Source organism: Macrotis lagotis, chromosome 5, assembly GCF_037893015.1.
Source record: "Macrotis lagotis isolate mMagLag1 chromosome 5, bilby.v1.9.chrom.fasta, whole genome shotgun sequence".
Lineage (NCBI taxonomy): Eukaryota > Metazoa > Chordata > Mammalia > Peramelemorphia > Peramelidae > Macrotis > Macrotis lagotis.
The window spans coordinates 44,558,765-44,582,821 of record NC_133662.1 but is presented as its reverse complement, the minus strand read 5'-3'; the positions used below and the strand labels follow the sequence as shown (position 1 = coordinate 44,582,821).

The window sequence follows — 24,057 nt, the reverse complement described above, 5'->3', positions numbered from 1 at the left end:
CAACAAATATTTATTTTGCATTAAGCACAGTTTTGATCATGTAACTCCACTTTTCAAAATATTTCAGTAACATCTTATGATTAAGTGAAAAAGCATGAATTTGTTGGACTGACATTCAAATGTTTTCACAAAAATATAACTGTAAGCTATTTTGCAAAGCAATTTGTAACTATGCCTGAAAAGTCATTACACTGTACCTACCCACTGACCCAATGATTCCAGTGCTTGAACTAAATATCAAGTAGATATGAGAGAGTAAAAGTATCCATATTTAAAAATATAGTTACAACAATATTCCATGTATATGTGTGTGTGTGTATAAAATATGGAAATTAAGAGATTTCCCAATTATCTAGGAAATAGTTGAACAGAATAAATCATATGAATTTAATAGAAGACTATTACACCATAAGAAATTATGAAATATTGAATTTAAATCAAATTAGGAACACAAGTATGAAGTGAGAGTGAGTTTAAGAGTACTTAAAGAAAGATTCATGCAATTACAGCAAAATTTTAAATAAAAAAAGAGCTTTAAAAGACTTAAGCAATGATCATGCAAGATCCAGACAGACAATGAAATAGCATAACTACCTATCTCTTGACAGAGATATGATGAAGAATGTGTCAGACATTACATTATAGATCTGGTAGTTTACTTGACTTGTATATTATACATATATATATATATATATATTTATTCATATGTATGTATATATATATATATATATACTCATTCATACATATATGTATATATAAATATATAAAGTTCTTCTATTCTCCTACCATTGCCAAAAAGGTTGGAATCAGTCAATGTAACATCCTATTTAACTCTGAACCCAATTTATATTTTTCCTGCAGTTTATAGCCAAAATATATGTACTAATAAAGAAGTTCCACAGACTCATTATCCATCTTCATATCATAATCTAAATTACAGACATTATTCCTTTATTTTTCTCTGTGTAGATAAGTAAAATAATTTTATTTGTAAAAATTAATATTTATATAGTATGAAAAATGGCATAGATCTCTCCAAAATATAAATAAATTCTTTTTAATCTGTAGTGTCTAACTTTAGGAATTTGTTTTTTTGGTTATGATAGCCTTGAGGTCCTTAAAGCTATAATTTTACATCCTTTGAATATAATCTAACAGTGAGAATGTGTCTTGAAACTTGCTAAGTGTTGAAGGAAAGCTTACCCTGGTTGTAGAAAATCCATAAACTAGACAACTTAAGACTAATTTAATTAGATGTAAAATATATCTAATGTTCAGCTATGGGCAGCAATTAAAAAAATTGCTCTTTGTTAACCTGTCATTGAATACCTGGTTATTTATTTTGTTTACTCATGAGAAGTTTCAGAAATATCAAGAAAAATATTTAAAATAATTGAAACATGATAACAAATGTAATTTATCTCTTTCCCATACTCCAATAAAAATAATTTGAATATACTGTAGTTTATAATGCATTGATCATACTTCAAAGTCACAAAGACAATCTATGGAAACATAAAAGGATTGCAATTTCTATTGATGGAGGAAGGAACACTAAAAATATATTGACATTAGAAGTAGTATGTTCATCTTCATTATAATGATTTATTTAATATATTGATGAAAACATAAGTTTTGGGAGATTGTGAAGCACATAGTAATATCTTAAAAGGAACATTAGAGGGTTAAAGTAAATTTTCAAATGAATAGGTTCTCATTGATTAGTGCTATTAATCATGATTAGTAATACAGAGAACCTATCATGTTGATTAATATAGGATCACATTTAGAGCTGAAAAGAGCCATAGACATTACCTAGCCAAAATGCATCACTTTATGTAGAAGGAAAATGAGACCCAGGAGAAGTTCAGTATGAGAACAAACATTAAACTTAAAGTCATGCATTAAGTAGAAAAAAAAAAAAGTCAGAATTTCAACAAATGTGTCCCAACTCCAAAACCAGAGCAATTTCTATAAAGTCACATTGGTTCATAATAATGCAGAATTTGTAAAGAAATGCTTAGTTGTATTTGATAGATACCTATATTATCTAACCAAAAGAAAGAAATTAACAGAGCCTGCAAAGGTGAATATCTGTGATTTCTTCACCATAGCTAACTGTTTGAATAAAACAATTTCCTGCTTATTTACAGCTTTTTTCAAATCTTTTAGCCTTAGAATAGCATCAGGTATTGAGAGATTATTGACTTTCCTATGGTCAAACACGTAATGAGTATAAAGAGAACTTACTAATGAGCAATGTTTTCAACCAATAAAAACCAGAACCTGCTATGCAATTTATAATTGTAATACTTATTAGTTTAGAGACTAAATTAGTTTTACACTGGCTTTCTAGTGATCAGACTTGAATCCAAGTCTTCCTGATTCTAAGATCTATTTTCTATTCATTATTATATTACTTAAAGTTAAGGAGTTAATTAATAAATCATTTCTTTCATTCTTTTTATTTTAAAGATCCCTTCCATAAAATTTTGTTATAACCCACCTATTTCCTTCTTTCATACAACTATATCACACTTACTTATATTGTCTTATTAAGAAATTTATATACAAGGATTTCCTAAATATTTGAAAGAAAGGAATTTATCTGCCTATATTTAATTAGAAGTAGAATAATTACTCAAATGAATTTGTGGAAGAGTCAAAATTTGGACAGTTGAAAGAACAAATAATTTGAAAATTATAAAAAAATTTGAAAAAAAGAAAAAATAATACTTTTTACATTGCAGAATGAAAAGAAAGATGAATGCCTAATAGGTAGGAGTATGATGATAAAACATATTTTAAAAATATAGCAATTGGGATTGAATACACTACCACAGCCATCAATATACTTGCATAGTTTGAACTACTCAAAATGAAGTAATGTGAAAATAAATTCATCTCATTTGTAATTTGATCATTACAATGCTAAATTAGTTATAGAAAATGTATTGTAACAAATGTCAATAAAGAAAAATTGGATGGGACTGAACTATTTTAAATGGTAGAATGTAAAAGATAAAGTTTTATTAATGACTAGAAACTATTTAAAACAACAATTATCCATTTTTGTTGTTATAAAGAGTCTAGGAAATATGACTGAGTGATGACCAGTCTGACTTATTTGGAAAATTCCAAGAGAAAAGTGTTACCTTGAACTACCCCCCCCCAAAAAAAAAAGAAAAGAAAAGAAAGGGAATATTTGTCTTTAAAATAAAGATGTTTACATGGCTATGCAGGGTCAGGCTGTTTAAATCCCAAAATGTAGACCTGAGCATAAACAGTGATAAAACAGAATTATAAATTATAAATAAATGTTATTCCTTGTCCATCTGGTGTCCAGGCAATTCTAAACTGGTAGGTTATAATCCTGAAAGGAAGTTGTAAATTCTGATTAATCAGATTTAGAAAAACCAAAAATACAAAAATGAAAAACAATATTCTGGACCAGATGACTGATGATCAATTTTTTTATGTAATGATGACAAAAATTACATTTAATTAATTGTACACAATATCCCCCTGTATTTCATAGAATCTGACATTCTAAGGTTCATAAAATGGTTGACATGATATGAACATTCATCGAATTGCCTTTTATACTGACTTTGAAGAACTGTGGTTTCAATAGAATAACTTATCCCTCTTCCACTAAAGATTCCTGTGTTCTTTATTAGATCAAATTTGTGATTTACTACTGTGAAAAAAACTCATAACTCTTTGGCCAAATTGTTTTTGATACTACACAAACACAGGTGCGTGCACACACACACACACACACACACACAGACACACAAATCTAGTTCTCATAAATATAAACATCCTAATGGTTGGATGTAGATACAAAATTCATTACTAGATCTGAAATATTTCCATCATGGTAAAGATAAAATATAAATTCTTAATGAATATGGATTGTTAAATCCCTCTGGCTATTTCACATAAAAGTCTAGCCTCAATATTTTTAATTCTTGAAATTTATTAAACTAATTGTAGCCTTTAGAACACAACATTCAGGAAGTAAAAACTACTAGACTAGGAGTTAAGAGAAATGAGTTCAAATTCTGACTCTGATATTTACTAATTTTGTGACATGTAACACATCAATATGCTTGTCTTTTGCAGTTTTCCCATCTCTATATTGGAACAAGGAAATTCTTTTGCTACCTTAATAACTGAAATCTTTGAATACATTATTTGTAATTTTTCAAAAGACATTTAAATTTGAGTCACTGATATGACTATCATATTGATATTTTTTAATCCTGACACTTTCAAATTTAGCTTTCCATGTCAATTCTGTATAACCTATTAATTTGAAAAAAATTGTTTTCAAATCTCTGGCTCATTCTACTAGAAAATTTCCAACTTAAATTTTATTATTAGCTCTTCTTTCAGTCTGATTATTCAAATAGTTTCATAAGATACCTGATTATGCTAGCTATTTAGTGCTATACATTTTACCCACAAGGATTTCAGGATAAATATTCTTGTTATACATCTATTATGGACTTTCTCAACTGCCTTGATAAAAATGCAAGTTTGTTGTATCTATACTATTGTTCTAATTTAGACATTCTGTGAAGAATCATATTAGCCTAAAATGATCTATCAAGGAAATTTGGTAAAAATAAAGTTTGTCTATACGTATTTATGATTTTAATGTAATTTTCTAAATGCTGAATTAATTGTTACACTTTTAGATTTTTTCTTTGGCACAATATTGGTATCTTATAAATATTTTTGTCAAAAGTTCAACTAAATATCATTTAGTTATAATCCATATACTCCTATAATTTCATATTTCTTTTAAAAGATTTTTAATTTATCATTTCTTAATGTCCATCTTTTCCATTAATAAAGAAACTGATCATTTTAAAAACTTTGCTCCATCATATAACAAGGGTGCTATTTGATACACACGAATTGTATACAGAATTGACCTCAGAGACCTGAAATAGTCAATATAACATCCCTACCAAAATAAGTATCTTCACAAAGATGTGGAGGGTTTTTTTTTATTTCTTATTGCACATTGTCTTTTTACTCTATCTTAAAACAGACATTCTATTGATTTTTTTTTCTAGTTCAATTTTGTGGGGAAATTGCTTGGACCAAGAGGAAACTCCTTGAAGAGGCTACAGGAAGAGACAGGTGCTAAAATGTCTATCCTGGGGAAAGGATCGATGAGAGATAAAGCAAAGGTACTGAACTTTTTATTTTATCTAACACCTAAAGAAGGTTAAATATTATATGGAATGCTAAATTTGTATTGCTCTCTGAGTTTCTCACTTCGAGTCTCTCATCCTTTCTTGTGAGCCCAGTCTCTGTACTCTTTGTTGTCTTTGCCCATACCTCAATCATTCATTTTACTTCCCCAAACACATACTTTTCCCTACTTTTTTCTAATTCTATAGCAGATTACTCTCCAGTTTTTTTTCCATTTCTGTATTTTCTTCAGTATTTCTCCCAGTGTTCATTTCCTCTAATGCCCTACCTAGATCCCTTTGCACTGTTCAGTCATATCACATAATCACTTCCATTTTAGCCTTCTCCCATTTTCATCATTGCTTGATTTCACTTTGATCCTCTTACCTAAAGCAAATTTTACTACTTATCTACAAATCCCAGAGAAATTAGCTTCTTTCTTGAAATATTTGAGTCAGTACAATATTCCTTCCTTCCCCCAAAAAGGTAATACAGGAAACATGAAAATTTTAATATATTTTTCTATGTTAACTATATTTTCCTCCATCTGAAGACTATCATTTATTGATTCAAGAATAGCATCTTTGTTTTTTTAATTCAAACACTTCAATAAATAGCTATTTTAAGTTTTTCATTCATATCAACATTTTCAAAAATTGATTGTAATGAGTGATTTAGAAAGTAACTTATAAGTATGATATGAAATATTTAATTTTAAATATAGAACTTAAAAAGGAGTTTGTTCTTTTTTTCCTTGAGCGATTAGTAAATTCAATGGAATTGAGTTTATTTTCTTCCTAAATGATTTGCATTAAAGTGATGAACCTATCCTAAGGCAAACTGTTTTTATTACAAGAAATCTGAATTTGATTTTGTGCCAAGGCACTGCACAGGGACAGAGCATTCCAAAGTTTAGTCAATAGTCATCTTTATGTAATTTGGAAACAAGGATATTTGTTTACTAATCTTTCAAATTAAATGATTTCTTGGTTATTCTATCTTTACAAATGTTTGTTATATATTTATGCTTTGCCAATGTGTTTTAACTCTATCTATCACCACTATTCATGAAAACCAATGCTTCTTCAAGTGGTAATAGTATCACTGCATACCAAAATGCACACCCTTTGTTTAATAATTATAAGAAATAGTTGTGTAGAAACAGTTTATATTCATCCCTTATATTCTGTTAAATATTACTTTATGCTACATTTTCTGCCAATGGAATAAGAATATGCCAATTTTCTTTAATATATTTCAAAATAGACTTGGGAATATTCCTTTGTTCCTTTCTTACAAATAGAATTGTGAGAACTCTGGGATTTATACAAATTAATTTGGCAGTTTTAGTGTATCTGTAATGTATGAATTACAGTTCTTTCCTCTAGAAGAATACATTAGGTATGTGAATAATATTTGCTTATCTAGCATGTAAAAGTTATTTTTACTCAAATTCTATTAGGGTTAATTTACTATTATATATATATATATATTTCTCATAACTATTTATAGCTGATTATATTGTATTTTGTTTATGTTCCATTTGGCTGTTTCTAGTCATTGGATTTTCCCTTTCTGCAATGTAAATGAAAACTCCAAACCAGCTGTTCAAACAACAATTCATGATATTATGATATATTTCTTAGAAAGCAAATAAATCAATATGACTGGAATGTCCTATCAAAAAATGCCTTGCTTGAAAAAATCACTTATGTTGCCTAAAGTTTATATTTGTGTACTGAATCTACTTTTAGTGCCTTGTGTTGCCTCATGAACCATTTTCTAACACCTTAACTTCAAAATACATATTCAGAATCTATCATTTCTCCTGTATTTAGGTCATGTTGAAATAAAATATTCTGTTGAGCTAAAGCATAAAATAAGAACTTGCTGAACCCCCCTGAGATATTTTACTAGGGGAACCTTATGTTTTTTCAAGAAATATATACATCTTAAATTGTATCTTGTTTCCTAAGGGGAAAAATTGAATCCTTGAGAAATTGTCAGAATATTTCATGCTAAAATGAATCAGCAGATAGTCTACATATGCTTATATTGTGCCCAAAATAGTATTTGTCATTGAGGGGAATCTGGAAGCGATATTTTCAAAACATATATATATATATATATATATATATACATATATATATATACATATATATTCTATTTCAATGCCCTCCTTTTTGTTCATTTGTTTTAATAATCCAACAAATTTTAATAAAATATAAGGTATAAGAGGGAGAAGCAAAATATTTGGTTAACTCTGTCTTATGTAGACAGAGATAAATTTCTGAGTGTCAGCAAGTTTTAGCCAGAAAATTGAAAATTTGCAGGGAAAAGTTTTAGGTAACTAATGAAATAATGCAATTTTAGGCCTGTTAATCTAAGAGATTAATAAGGTTTTTAAAAATTGCTTTGTTTTTTCCCTTTTATTTTGTTAAAAATAAAACCATTCAGACTTACTGTGAACAGAAATAAAACTATAAACCTACAAACTAGATAGAACTAAGAGACAGTTCCTTCATCATAACTCTTAAAGTGTGTATGCTATTTACCATTAAGCAATGGTCTTGAAACAGATAATATGCAACTTCATGGTTTTCATTTCTGTAATAGTATGTCTCTCATTATATGATCAATGATCATACATTTTAAGACAGTTTCGTGGGGGGGGGAATAAGTCTTGGAGAAATACAGGGAGCAAAATATAAAGAGAAATATAAAAACATAAAGCAAAATAAAATTTTATATTAAAAAATTTCAATAACTATTTAGACACATCAATATTGAAATGGAAGCAGAAACATTTGTCTCAAGTCCAAGTCCAATGTGCAACATATGGCCAGCTCCTTCGAAAGAAGGAAGCAGCTGCATGCTTCACTGACAGTTTGCTTCTGAGGAGTCTTCAGGGGTAACTTTTCAGAGCTTCAGATCTAGTGTTGCTATTCTTAGTGGTGCTGATGGTAAAGAGTGGTGAAGAGGAACAAGCAAGATGCTGATTTCATGGACTTGTGTTTGAAGGAGAAAAAAAAATAAGAATTCTCATCATGCTATCCTTAGACACTGGGTAGAGAGATGGGGTGGGGATGGGGGTGATGGGTATATCTGGTATACTGAATTAATATAGAGACTATGACATGCACTAGTCCTATGTATAGATTAAATGATAGCATGATATAGAGGAAAGAGCACTGGACTTGAAGTCTAAAAACCTCAGTTCACAACCCAGTTCTACTAAGTACAATATGATGACCTTGGCCAAAGCATAATCTCTTTTTGTCTAAGTTTCCTGATGGATTTAGGTTTCATTACCTCAACTCTTAATATGTTCTTTTGTCATCCCAGTTTAATTAAGACCTCAGCACTTTAATACCTCTGTGACTTTGGTTGTGAGTCAGTTAACTTCCTTGGGCCTCAATTACGTCATCTGTAAAATGAGGTTATTGGACAGATGATTTCTAAGATCCTTCCCAATTCTGTAAAGCTGTGGTCCTCTGAATGTAGAACTATTCTTATTATTATCATTATGGGCAGAAAGTAATATTAAAATTTTGATTCCTGATCCTGATTCATCAAATAAGAGGATATTAATTTGAACTATGAAAATATGTTTAAAATATATTCAGCTGTTATGCTTATAAAGAATTTTGTTTGAAAAGTCAAGTTTTCCACTCATTTAAATGTTGGTATGTGGATAAATCAATGTATAACAATAATTATATTTCTCTGATAATTGTTTTGTAAATTTTTTTATTCAAAAATGTCCTATAAAATAAATGCTATTGCCAGTCTCATTTTCCATATTGGAAAATTGAAACTGCAAGGTTAAGGGAATTAACTATTTGATAAAGGTGGTTAAGTGTCTGAAAAATACTGCCCTCTCAATTTACATTTATACCTATATTGATTGAATAAATAGTTCATTTGTATACCTGTTTATCTATGCATATATATATACCCATTTGCATTTATGTTTGTACGCTAATACATATGCATATGTGTCCTGATCCAGGTTCTTCCCATGAGGCTCATTCTCACATCAACAATTTTTGTCTTTTCAATGTTTAAAAATAGATGCCCTCAGGTGAAGCTAGGTGGCACAGTGGATAGAGTCCTGGTCCTGGAGTCAGGAGGACCTGAGTTCAAATCTAGATTCAGATAATAATTACCTAGCTGTGTGACCTTGGGCAAGTCACTTAACCCCATTGCCTTGCAAAAATCAAAAATAAAATAAAATAGATACCCTGGAGGCAGCTTAAGCTCAACATGTTCAAAATTGAATTTGTTAACTTTTCTCCAAAATTTATTCTTTTTCAAATTTTTCCTTTTGCTGTAAAAGATGACACTTTTCCCCAGAATTCTCAGATTTGTAATCTCAACAGTGGAATTCTAAAATTCCTACTTTCTCCCACTGCATGTATCTAATAACTTACCAAATATTGTCATTTAAACTTTCAAATTCTCTTTTATATCGACCTCCTTTCCATTCATATAGTTGCCACCTTCATTCAGGTCTTCAATCACTCTTGCCTTGATCATATCAGTAGACTCTAATTGTCTTAAGGATTTTTTGTACCAGTTTAGCCTCCATACTACTTGTAAAGAAAATTTTATTAAGTACAGATCTGACCATATGATTGCCTTCTTCAATCAATTCCAGTGTCTTCCTATTGCTTCTAAGGTAAAGCATAAATTACTCTGTTTAAGTTTAAAGCACTGCACAACTTATCCTCAGAATGTACCTTACAGTTTCCCTGGACATTATTCCCTCTCACTCACTGTATGATCCAGCCAAACTGACTTTCTCTCTGTTCTTCATTTATTACACTCTGTTAGCTTTCTCAGGACCTTTCTATTGATTTTCCTACATGCCTGGAATATTGTTACCCTTTATCTCATCCTCATACCATCCTTCTTCCTTTGAAAAGCAATTCCAGCACCATTTTCTTTCTTAACCCTTTCCTAATTCCTTTACCTGGTTGAACTTTTTATTTAACTGTTTCAATTTATCTAGTTTATATTTATGTTGTATTTCTTTATACTTTTATTTGTATTTTAGAATGTAAGAATTTTTTAGAGTGTCTAAGTGTAAGCTCTATAGAGTATATAGAGTGTAAGCTCTATACCAATCATGATTGTTTCATTCTTTGAACTCTTGTGAATGCTTTTTGTTTTCTGTTATTCCTTTCTTGACTTGGGTCATTGTTTTCTTCAGTAAGAGTAATGTCCAATGGGGTCTTCAGTAAGGTAATGTCCAAAGAATAAGATCAGCAACTCATCTAAAACTTAGTATCTTAGAAAGTTGATTGACACTAAAAAGGTGAAATAATTTGTCCTTGATCACAAAGTTAATGTGCATCAGAAGTATGACTGGAATCAGTGGTAACTCTAAAGTTAACATTCAACCCATACATAGTATTCTGATTATTTGTATTCATTTTTTATTTTCAGTTCCTAAATCTCTTCCCTAATGTGCTTTCCCCTTTCACAGTGAGAAATTATTAAAAACATAAACTATCATCAACAGATATAGTCAAAAAAGACAAATCAATATTGACCAAAGAAATATGTATCAATCTGGACAATGCACCTCTCTAGGTGGTTAAGTTATCTCATCTTGAGTCATCTGGAATTACAATTGATCCTTATTGTGCATTGACTTTTACAGTGATCAAGATAGAGAAGAGACTACAGAAAAGATTTCAATGACAAAGGAAACTCTTAGGTGATTAAACTCTCTCTACCAATGAAACTTGGTACAGTCTCTGCTATTTAGTCTCTTAGAAAGCTATCCAAAGTGAGAGATTAAGTGAATTACCCAGGCATGCAAAGAGAGCAGGTATCAAAGGTGAGAATAAAATCCACTATCCACTATTTCATGCATAATAGATATAAATATACTAAAACACTCACATACATAAATATACACATCTGTAGACACAGTTACATAAAATATATGTGTATGCTTAATATTACAACTTTTTGCAGTTATGTTACAATTGATTTTAAATATATGTGTTTCATATTCAGTGACAACTATTTATTTTAAGCCTCTATGATTTTGTGACAAGATTTATTTTTCAGAATAAAGAAATTAAAATTCAAATCTTTGTAGCCTATGTAGTTGAGAATTCTAGACCACTCATCCATATTTTATTGGACTTCAGCACTATGTATAATATTAGCCATGATAATATTTTCTCTTTTTTTCTGAAGGATTTGCAGCACACTCATTGCACATCACTAAGGCTTATATTGTTTATATTAGACTCCAAAAGTCTAATATCCTAACTACCAAAGCAATTTGTACTCCAACAAAAATTAAAGGCAAGACACCTGGGCTATTCTGGCAATAGCCCTAATGAGCTTGGTGATTCCTTTCCTAACAACTATATTTTCCTTTCACTTCTCCTCTCTCAAGAAATTAATGCCTATTTCCCTCCCTTCTTGTCTTCCTAATAGTGGTGTTACAACAAATGAAATAATTTTTCTGACTACATTTTGCTCTTTTAAAGAAAGAGGTACCATAGATTTCAAATAAGTAGTATTTTATTTTCATTAAATTGATTGGATGTTCCTCTAAATCTCTATTTTTAGTACTGTATAGAAAGAAGAATGACAGATTAAAAGATTCCCAGGAGGGAGAAAAAAACAGAGGTGCACAAAGGGTGAGTTAAATTTAAGAATGATAGTTCTATGTGAAGGTTGAGAGATTTTAGAAAAAAAAGAGCTCACTAAATTGTAAAGGAAAAGAAGTTTGTGCATCAGTACTTAATTGCTAAAAAGTGAAAAAAAGCATAATATTGTTGGGTGTGATGTGATCAAATAATAGAGGTGAGTGCTTCAGTTTGAGTAAAATTCCCTTGGTAATTTTGAATTTAAATGGCAAAAACAATAGAGGAAGTAGCTATAAAAAGACTGAAAAATTATACTGCATTATATGAGTGGGAAATAATCCTTTAAGCTGTTGCATCTTTGTCAAGAAAAGGACACTTTATGAAGATGAATAACTGGCCACTCAATGCATCCAACCATGCAGTTAAGATGGAAACCTAATAAAACTGACAAAACAACCAGGCCTACGCATTTTCTAAGCTCTTTTTATATCAAAATCATATTCTTCTGGTAATTCCTCTGATGAGGATGCAAGTTTGAAAAATCATCAGAGGAACTGTAGGTCAAGTAAAAATTTCATTAATACATAAACTCCTAGAAAGAGCGACTATTCTGCTTTATCTTTCTTTTCCCAGTGCTTAGCATTCATAGTAGGTTCTTCATAAATGACTGATGTATTCAATTATTAATTTCCTCCTTTCTTAATTTATGTCTAAGGTAATTTGTTTTACTTATTGGATCTAAGCATCCAAAATTTGGCCTTTCAGAGATCATTTGTGTTGTAGTGAAAAGAATATTTTAATTGAATACTTAGAAACAAGGTTCAAATCCAATCTCTCACATTTATTACTGATATGACTTTGGACAAGCCACTTCATTTAACTGGTCTCAGCTTCAGTTTCCCCTTTGTAAAATACAAAACATTTGTTAATCTGACCAATCTAACCAAGAATTTTGATACTGCTAGTCATGAATGCTTGTGGAAAATTATGGGAAAATTACATTGCTTGGAAAAGTTCATCAATACTGTACATCATTTTCATGCTTGCTAGGCTTCTAGATAATGGACATTCTCTCATGTTATCCCTGTTACCAATAAAATGAAGCAATTTCTTTTGTACTTGCTCCCTTTTTTAAGCATAATGTTATATATGATGTTTTCAGACACTTTCAAGAAGTAAGAAAATAATATCCAGGTCAGTTATCAAACTGATAGTAAATAATTTATCTTGAAAAGGTCACAAGCTAAGACCAACTAAGGAGAGTTGGCTCATGACTTTTTGTTCATGGATGACTGTGCACTCAATGCAATCTCTGAGGCTATGAAATAACAAATTATGGAAAAATTTTTTGCTGCTTGTGCTAATTTTGATCTAACAACCTTACTGGGTTCCATCACTCATTGAGAGGTTTTGTTACCTTATAATGTGAAAGTGATATGAAAGTTTCAGAGTGTTGTCACCTCAGAAAAGTAAATCACTTCTAGCCGGGTGGGCTTGTGTGTTTATTTTTGGTAATAGGATAGACAATAGGTTTGTAGACAGCTTTTATGAAAGAGATGGTAGCTGACCAGAGCCTTCAGGCAACTGGACAGAAGAATATGTAGTCAATGAACTGAACAGCATTAATTATGATAGAGACTGGAGACTATATTGATCATTATCACACTTTTCTAACCATCACTAAATATAAATGAGTGTTTTTATCTCATTCAAAACCATAACTCAGGTCAATTAATTTTTAAATCTTATTAAAGAGTTAGATATCTTTTATAAAACTTTAAAAAGGAAGACAGAGAGAGAAAATTTTCTTCTACTCCTAGAATCAGATGTCAAACTGGCAAACCCTGTACTAATCTAAGTTTAGAGACAGCATTGAATTAGTTGCCAGATTTTGTCAGTAGCAGGAGAATTAATTTTAATTCATTTCCTCATTTATTTGTTCTCAAAGTGTTTGCAAGTCATTCAAAAGGTAAAGGTAGATAAGTTCTCAGGCATAATACTTGTACGAAACCTTTCACAGAAAAATACTGTCATGAAGATCTGAGCATTACACTGAACTCTTAAAAATTTCAAATAATGTAGAGAGACAGCTATGTTTTCTGGGTATGACTAATGATAAATAGCAGAGTACATTTGTGAAACAAAAAAACCCTTTACCTGTCACTGTAATCTCTAGGACAGTATTAGAGAGCTAACTTTTAATTGATTTCATCATGAATTGTTTTAGATACTATAAACCTATCCAAGAAGATAGCCCAAAAAGACTGAAAGAAAAATTAAATATTCATTATCACAGTCTGTGTATAAATGACAGGCTGCATATTTAGTAATATATATGTAAGCATATATAATGTTATAATATATATGCATCTAATTTAATTATATATTTATTTTCATTTACTTTTTAAAATTTTAATAATACTTTTTATAAAAATATATCATGGTCACTTTCTACATTCCTTAGCTCACTGTTGCTTGCTTTCATATATATTGTTATAGTCTTTAAGTTTATTATTTTCCTGATTCTACTTTCTTTACTCTATATCGATTTATATAATTCTTCACATATTTCTATTAATTCCTTGTGTTTTCTTTATAACAGTAATATAACATGAAATTTATTTATAACAATGTGTCAGGCAGTTTTCAAACAATACATACTTTCATTTTGGTATTTTCTAACCTTAAAATTTATGAACATTTTAATATGCATGGATTTCTTTTTTCTGGCTTTGACTAGTGTGGGGTATAATCTTAAGAGACAACATGTACTGTATTAACTTTAGATCGTTTTTCTTGCATGATTCCAAATTGTTTTCAATAACAGCATATCAATTAATAGCTCTTTTGTTAGTAAAAAAATTTGCTTATCTTTCCACAGTTCTTTTCAATATTAAGACTCATTTTTATGTAACCTCTCAAAAGATAGAAACTGCTTTATTGTTGTCATTATTACTCTGATTATCTTTAGTGTTTATTCAATCTCTGCTAATATCCAGTAGCATGGTTCATACTTTTTTAATAGAATTGAATCTTTGACAATTTGATGAGTAATCCTTCTGTTGAATCAATTGACTTTGTGGCAACCATTCAAACTGGTTTTGTGAAATGTCATCATTATGTTCAAGCAAGAATGAGAAAGAGCGGAAGATAAAGATTATTGCCATAATATCAAATTATGTAAATCTAGAATCAAGACCATTTTATTAGTTCATGATTACCTTTTTCCATATATTCCTGCCAAACAGCAATCAGATTCACTTTAGCCATCAGAATCAGCAGTCTTTATTGAAGGTAGAGATGAAGTGATGGTGTTTGTGAAGTCTTTTCATGGATTTTCTAGTGTCCCAAAGAACTCTTGATATTAGCAAACATTTTGAGGCAAGACAGAAAATTTCATGAAAATACTACACTGTATGCTCTAACAGTTCTCAATTGTTTAATAGACACAATGAGGAGCTGTTGACCAAATCCTCCAAAGTAAATGATTTTTAAAAATCTCTTAAAAATATGATTTCTTGGGGGGGGGGATCTTGATCTTCATTTGTCAGTACTCTGTAGTTCAAAATCTCTGTGTTAGCTGTCCAAATTAAGAACATTTTAATTGTGGTTATTTTTGTTTCCTTATTCCTTTCTCTTTTCAGGCATAAAATTCAACTGACATTTATTAACTACCTACTATATGTAATGCACAATGTTGTTCTCTCAATAGCCAATATGTTTAGTACTTAAACCCATTTGGGATATATTAATCTTAAGCAATAATAACTGTGAAACCATTTATAGCTTTGTATGTTTTATACACCTCTTTAAGAGTTTTTAATGATGGGAATAATACCTTATAATCCTCTTTGATTTTCCAGGCTCAAAATTTTGAGCTGGACTTTAAATTGCAATGTCAGTCTTTATGCAGTCCTGCATGTGTGTTACTCAGATAAGCCATCCCTGGGCTATTGAAATATAATCACTATCATCTCTTATTCTGTTGCTACCAAGTATAAAAGCCAGCAACATGTGGCACTTGATTTAGAGGACTGGAAAGCCTCCAGCAGCTTTAATATTATATTTCAAAGTGCTTAATGCCTTGTATCCCTTTATCCTCTGTGTGGATTTTCTTAATGCTCTGTTTGTTGTATTTATATAAAAATAATGATGATTTTTCATTGCTTTCCCAATAGATATATTGTCCTTACATTACCTGAAATGCAGTTCTCACTTGAAAATTGTCTCATTGACTACTTTACTTTTCTGTGTCCTTTTATTTTTCCTATATCATTAACCCAAATACTAACAAAAAAAGACCAATAACAAAATAATTTGGTTCATTATTTTTTAAAATTCTAGAATCTTAGAATTAAAACAGATTTATTCATTTGATCTATAAAGCTTTCTGAGAGAGGACACTATCTCCAAATGCAGAGCAATCCATAACTATAATTGCTTCATTTTCTCTTATATCTTAAAGCTTAATCTTCATTTTCCCAAATTCTTCCCAGTCCTAACAATTCTATGATAATGGAGTCAGTCAGAATACCCAGTCTCATAGAAACCATTCAGATATTTAAACAGTCATTTTCTTTTTAAAATTTATTTTATTTTATTTTTAATTTTTTAACCCCAGATATATGCAAAGGCAATTTTCAGCAATTATTCCAAAACTTTGAGTTTCAAATTCTCTTGTTCCTCCCACCCCACTCCCTCATTTGAGAAAACAAGTGATTAAAGACTAAAAATGTGTGGCCATGAAACACAACAGTCATGTTGTAAAAATAAACATAATCCCCCTTCTCCCACTAAGAGAAACCTAAAGAAAAATAAATTGAAGGGGGGGGAGTGTGCTTTAATCAATGGTATTTAGATTATAAGTCCATCAGAGAAATCGCTTCCAAATTTTCCCCCATAGTTGCTACTGTTAGTTGTATTTCAATCCATCCTAGTCCCCCCACAACCCCTTTTATTCTTTTCTCTCTCTCTCTCTCTCTTTTTTCACTCTATCTCTGCTCAAAAGTATGTTCAGTCTTGGGAGTTCTGAAATTTGGCTACAATATTCCAGTGAGTTTTAATTCTTGAAACTTTTTTGGAGTTGATCAGTGGATTCTTTCAATTTCTCCCTGGATCTTCCCTCTTTTCTATCACCTACATCCTCCTTCCCTCCTCTTGTCCCATCTCCCTTCCTTTTTTCCTCTTCTATTTTTGTCTAAGATATGATAGATTCTATATCCATTTGAGTGTGTATTTTATTGCCTCTGTAAGCCACTTCTGGTGAGCCACTTCACTCCCCCTCACTTTCCCCCCTTCCACCTCCATTGCAAAAGCTTTTCCTTGCCTTACTCCCATTCTACTTCTCCTTTCCCTGTGTCCCAGTACATTTCTTTCTCATCCATTCACTCCATCTTTTTAAAATATTATACCTTCAAATTCATCTCCCTCCTTTGCCTTGTCTATATATGCTCCTTCCAATAGACCTAATAAATGAGAAGTTTCATATAACTTATCAGTATCAACTTCTTATGTAGGAATACAAACTGATCAACATAATTAAGTCCCTCATGGTTTGCCCTTCCCATGCACCCTCTCTATGCTATACTTGAAGATCAAATTTTATGTTCAGCTCTGGTTGTTTCATGAGGAAAGTTTGAAAGTCCTGTATTTCATTGAATGTCCATCTTTTCCCCTGAAAAGGATGTTAATTTTGCTGGGTAGTTGATTCTTTAATATAATCCAAGCATTTTTGCCTTCCAGAAAATTATATTCCAAGTCTTATAAACCCTTAATGTAGAAGTTGTTAAATCTTGTGTTATCCTGACTGTAGCACCATGATATTTGAATTGTTTCTTTCTGGCTGCTTGTAATATTTTCTCCTTGACTTGGGAGTTCTGAAATTTGGCTATTATATTCCTGTAAATTTTCATTTTGAGATATGTTTTAGGAGATGATCAGTGGAGTCTTTCAATTTCAATTTTACCATCTGGTTTAATTTCTTTAAAAAATGAAGTTTAGGGTCTTTTATCTTAGGTAGTCCAATTTTTTTTTTATTTTCCAAATCAGTTTTTTTTCCCCATGACATATTTCACATTTTATTCTCCTTTTTCATTCTTTGGTTTTATTTTATTGGTTACTGATTTATCACAAAATCATCAACTTCCCTTGGCTGCATTCTACATTTTAAGAAATTCATAGAGTTTTGGTATCTCATTTTCCTTCTGGTCAGTTCTGCTTTTTAAAGGCATTCTTATCTTCATTGGCCTTTTGGATTGACTTATTCATTTGACCCAACGTGGTTTTAAAGACGTTATTTTCTTTAGTAATTTTTGTATCTCCTTCTCCAAACTACTGACTTGATTTTCAAGATTTTCCTGCATTGCTCTCATTTCTCCTCCTAATTTTTCCTCTATCTCCCTATTCGATTTTCAAAATCATTTTTTGAGCTCATCCATAGCTTGAGACCAATTCATATTTTTCTTAAAGGTTTTATATACAGAAACCTTGGCCTTGTTATCTTTTGAATGTGTATTTTCATCCTCCATAAGAATAAAATAATTGTCACCAGTCAGATTTTTTCTTCTTCTCATGTTTGTTTATTTCCCCAGCCAATGACTTGATTTTAACCCTTTGTTAACGTGGGGCTCTGCTTCCAGGGTGGAAGACACCATCCCAATCTTTTAAGAATTTTTTTCAGCTGTTTTCAAGGATATCCCCCAGGGACCTCAATTCCTTCAAGGTCTTAAGAGAGGCCAAAACTGCTCTGCCTATGCTCTGCTCTGTAGAAGACCACAAGCACTTCCTTCTGCCCTGGATCCATAAGGACAATCCCTCCTCTGCTATGGCAATTAAGCTCCTTTTCCTGAGCCTGGGGCCTCAAACTACAAACTACATCTGAGTTTGGACAAAACAACGAAGTCCTGTCTCAGGGTTAGATAACAGAGAGAACTCTGCAATCTCCCCTGACCCCCCCTACCATCCCTGGTCTGAACATTCTGAAAGCAGTTGCTGGGTAGCTCCCAGGCTTGCTCCTGGTTCTGAGACTAGGTCTGCACTGAGGCCTGCACTTCACTGGCCTCTGGTCTGACTCAGGGGAAGCAAAATTTTCCTGTTAAACTTCCCAATTGTCCTTGGCCATCCCTGAGTAGAGAGGTCTGGAAATCACTGTGTTTGCCACATATCAAGGCAACCCCAGGGCAGACATCCAATGGACTGTTCCTGGATGGTTGGTGAAGGTATTATCTGTCATGAGTCTGGTCTGGGTTGTACTACAAACCCCTTCTAACTCTTGTCTAACAGAACTTTCCCCAGGACATTCCGTGCTTTTGTGGGCTAGAAAAATTTTATCTTTCAGTCTTTTTGTGGATTCTTCCATTCTAGATTTTTAGTTAGAGTAATTATTTTTAAAGGTATTTGGAATGACCTGGGAGAAGAGTTTGTGGGAATTCTGATCCTTACTCCCTCTATCTTGGTTTCTTACCCTAAAAGGTCATTTTCTTAAGTATTCTCTTCTACAGGCTAAATATCCCTAGATCCCTAGGACAACAAATTTCATTGCAAGCTGTTATATTCTTTCCCACTTTTATAATATTGTTCTGAAGAAATCATCTCTCTCCTTTCCCACTCTCTTTTACCTACCTACCAAAATTTTGTTCCTACTCTACTCCTAACATATAAGGTTGGTAGTACAAGTAGGAGTAGGGAGACATACCTGAGAAAACTTAAATCTTTGTCATTTCTCAGAAATTGTTCAGTCCTTATCTACTTCTTATTCTCCCAAACCTCCTCTCTTCCTACCTGAGAGCAATTCCTTTTTATACATATATATATATATATATATACATATATGTATATATATGTATGTATGTATGTATATATATAATTCTGATACCATTATTATTAGTTGATTAAAATTTTTTAAAAATCTCTTTAATAGAGGCATCTAGGTGGCATAGTATATAAAGCACTGGCCCTGGAGTCAGAAGTACCTGAGTCCAAATCCAGTCTCAGACACTTAATAATTACTGAGCTGTGTGGCCTTGGGCAAGCCACTTAACCCAATTTGCCTTGCAAAAAAACCTAAAAAAAAATAAATAAAATCTCTTAATATTTTAACTACTATCAATCAGCTTTTGCTTATATTCATTTACCCCTAAATGCTATTTTATTCTAAATAGCAATTTTCTTTTAAAAATTTTTACATTTTAAATTAAATTAAAATTTATTTTAATTTAATTTAAATTGAATTAAATTAAATTCAAAAAGAAAATAAAATAACAGGCAAAACATCATAGCTCATACTAGAAAAAGAAAACATCAACTTATTTGTCCTTTACTAGATAAAAATATTAATAAATTTTTCTTCCCATTATTAGATGAATACATTTATCTTTCTTTTCCTAGACAACTTTACTTATATAGTTCATCTCAAGATTCTTTTGAAGGGAACATAAGAATTCATTCTTCTTTGCTGAATATGTCCACCCCCTAATTAAATTGTGCTTGATTAAAAATATGCCACATATACTTTTTCAGACATCAGATCACTTTTTCCCCTAAACTTGTCTGACAGATTTTCCTTGAAATTTGAAAGCTTCCTCTCTCATCACAGAAACATTCCAGTGGATTGTAATATATTTTTTGACATTGTATTGCTTAAGTCTGAGTACAATGTTTCTTTAGTTTTGTTCTTCAGGATTCTCTGTGTGTATTTTTGAATGTGCACATATGTATGGAGACAAGTTTTATCAGTTCTCTCAATTTGCATTTTCAGGCTGTTTCCAATATTTCTGGAGAATAGGCCTGCATGATTTCCTGAATTAAAATGTTATGGAAATTTTTTAAATTTTGCTTTGCTAGAAGTTCCACAGTCTTTTACTATCTTATCATTAATATATTTGTTTTCATTATTCTTTTTTTAAAGATCTCTCATGTTCTCCAATCTACTTGCATTTAGAATTTAATTTTCATTTTGCTTTTGGGGTCTTCCATTTCCATTTTGACTTTCTCCTTTTCCAACTGCTCTACTCTTTGGTGCAGAATGTTATTTATACATTTAAAGTTATTTAAACTTACTAATTTTTTCCTTGAGAAACCAAATTTTTTTATTTCTTTGTTCTTTTTACTTTTTCTTGATTCTCTTGGTTCTATTATTTCTAATCTAATTCTCTTATTTCTAATTTCTAAAATTTCTAGAAATTTTTGGAGTTATTAAATTATTTCTGGTGGCCTTGTAGAATTTATACATTTTCCATTGAGAATATTGACACGATTTCCTTCATTGTAAAGATCTTGCTTATGGTAATGATATTTTGCTATTTTTTCCAAAAGCATGCAAAGATAGTACTTCACATTCATCTTTTTGTAAGCTTTTGAGTTCCACCTTTTTCTACCACCCTTCCTTTCAACATTCACCACTACAGCACCAAATAATATGATAAAGGTTGAACAGACACAATTGTGTTTTACATATTTCCATATTTGCCATATTGTGAATGAAATATTGAACTATTAGGGGAAAAGTCATGAGAAAGAAAGAAAAAATAAAAGAAGTTCCAAAAAGTGAACTTAACTAAGTAAGCTTAACTCTGCAGTCAGAATCCAACTCTTTTTGTAGTGGTAAAGAATCGGAAATCAATGACATGTCCATCAATTGTGGAATGGTTGAATAAATTATGTGTGGAGTGCTATTGTTGTTTAAGAAATCATATGCAGGAAGATTTTGGAAAGACCTAGAAAAACTTCAATGAATTGATGCTGAAGTGAGCAGAACCAGGAGAACATTATACACATTAACAACAACATTGTGAAATGATCAACTGTGATGGACATTTCCTCTTAGCAGTTCAGTGATAAAGAAAAATTCTTTCATTAATGATGGAAAGTGCCATCCACATCCAGAGAAAAAGTTGTTTTCCAGTTTTCTGCATCCCTTCTAATTATGAATGCAGTGATTTTATTTGTGCAAAATCTTTTAGATTTAATGTAATCAAAATGATCCATTTTGCATTTTATAATATTTTTATCTTTTATTTGGTCTCAAATTCCTCTTCACTACATAGATCTGATGAACTATTTTTTTTCTCCCAATTGGCTTATGGTATCACCCTTTACATTTAAATCCTGTACCCATTTCTTATTTTGGCATAGGGTTTGAAATGTTGGTCTATACCTAGCCTAGGTCATACTACCACATTTCCCCACATATAAAATGAAAACTTTTTTTAAAAAATTTGTCATCTAGAAACACAGAATATTTTATACAGTGGTTCTAGTTTTTTTACTTACATTTCTCACTTTTTTGTGCTTTTTGCCTTTGGCTCACTGTTTTGCATTTATCATTGATATATTGTTATGTTTTGCCAAGATCTGCCCAGAAATGGCACAGAAAATATTTTTGTATAGTGCTGAATTCAAGTTAAAAGTGATCCAGGTTGTAAAATTGAATGGAAATGGTGCTGCTGAACGTAAGTTTGGTAGTACTCCAACTGAGAAAAACAATCTGAGACTGGATAGGGGAAGAAGAAACCCTACTGAAAAGGCCATGGAAGAAGGCCATGAGAGGCAAGAAAGCAAAATGGCCTGATTTAGACAGGGAATTGAAGAGATTGAAGAGATTGAAGAGATTGAAGAGATTGAAGAGCAAAAGGCAATTGGAATTCCTGTGTCCACAAAGATGGTTCAGTATGATGCAAGAAGAATTGCTGATGATAAAGAAGTTACTGATTTCAAAAGAGGGCACAATTGGTGCTCACGGTTCATGAAATGGAATGGACTAAGCACGTGTCCATACACCAGACTTGCCCAGGGAGAGTTTGTTGTCAACCACAGAGCAGAGCACAGGTAGGATCAAAGTCAGAGCCTGTCCTAAGAAAATGATTCATCATCAAACACAGATGAGGGCAAGCTAATAGATAAGAACTATGACAATGATGAGGAATTACATGAATTTTATCATGAATAAAACTTGAGCTCTATAACTTTATGTAATACAATATTTTTGTTCAAATTTCAGGCCTCAAAATAAAGGTATGTCTTCTAAAAGGGACCGTCTTATACATGGGGAAATATGGTATTTTCCAGTTTTCCCAGCAGTTTTTATTAAATAGTAAATTCTTAGATTAGAACCTAGAGTTTTTGGATATGTCAAAAGGTAGATTACTATAGGCCTTTACTGTTTTCTTCTGTACCTAATCTATTCTCTCTCCCCCATTTGTATGTTTTTCTCAATCTTTCATCTTATTTCTCCTCTCTATAGTGTTTTGCTCAGACCACCACCTCCCTCAATCTGTCCTCCCCTCTGTGAGCCTTCTTCCCATTTCTTTTTTCTTTTTTTTTTTTTTTTTTTACGTTTTTGCAAGGCAACCCAGATTAAGTGACTTGCCACTTAAGGCCACACAGCTAGGTAAATATTAAGTGTCTGAGACTGGATTTGAACCCAGGTACTCCTGACTCCAGGGCTGGTGCTTTATCCATTATGCCACCTAACTGCCCCCTTCCTATTTCTTAATCCTTTTCTTTCCTACTTCCCAATAAAATTGCACAAATTTCTCAACTCAATTGGTAATGTATGCTATTTCCTCTTTTAGTCAAATCTGTTGAGAGTAAAATTTACTCAAAGCTCACACCCTCCCTTTCTCCCCCTCTACTTTTGTGCCTTTTCATGTGTTGTTCTTTACCCTTTTCCACCTATCCTTCTACCAGCATAATCTTTTCTATTCCTGCATTAATTGTTTTATAACTGTCTTATACTCATTATCTCTAAGTATATTACTTTCAACTGTCCTGAAAGAATTGAAATTCTCAAGAATTACAAGTTTTAACTTTCTCTATAGTGTAATCTAACAAATATTTTTTCTTTTCATTTACCTTTTTGCACATCTCTTGAATCTTGTATTCAAAAGATCAAATTTTCTATTCAGTTTTGGGATTTTTTTTTTAATCAGGCAAATTGAAAGTCCTCTATTTTATTGAAAATCCATCATTTCTTCTGAAAGAATAAGCTGAATTTTGAATGGTGGCTGATTCTTGGTTTACATATGAGCTCCTTTGCCCTCAGGAAATCATGTCATGTCCTCAGATCCTTTAATGTTGAAAGTGATAAATCTTATGTAATCCTACTGTGGCCCTCTCTCTTGTATTTAAATTCCTTTATAGGCATTATCACATCATAATAGATTATATCAACACCCTCTGTCTAAATATACTACTTTGGGGGTTCTTGCAATATTTCCTATTTTAGCTGATA

At 31.4% G+C, this 24,057-nt stretch overlaps 1 protein-coding gene across 1 annotated transcript in view; it reads left to right on the top strand.

Annotated features, from left to right (window-relative positions):
• The window catches only part of KHDRBS2 (KH RNA binding domain containing, signal transduction associated 2), a 943,011-nt gene that overhangs the window by 303,930 nt on the left and 615,024 nt on the right, over window positions 1-24,057 (top strand). The window contains exon 3 of the mRNA XM_074237285.1: window positions 5,091-5,207. Within this exon, the coding sequence (XP_074093386.1) occupies window positions 5,091-5,207 (117 nt within the window). The remainder of the gene's footprint in view (window positions 1-5,090; window positions 5,208-24,057) is intronic.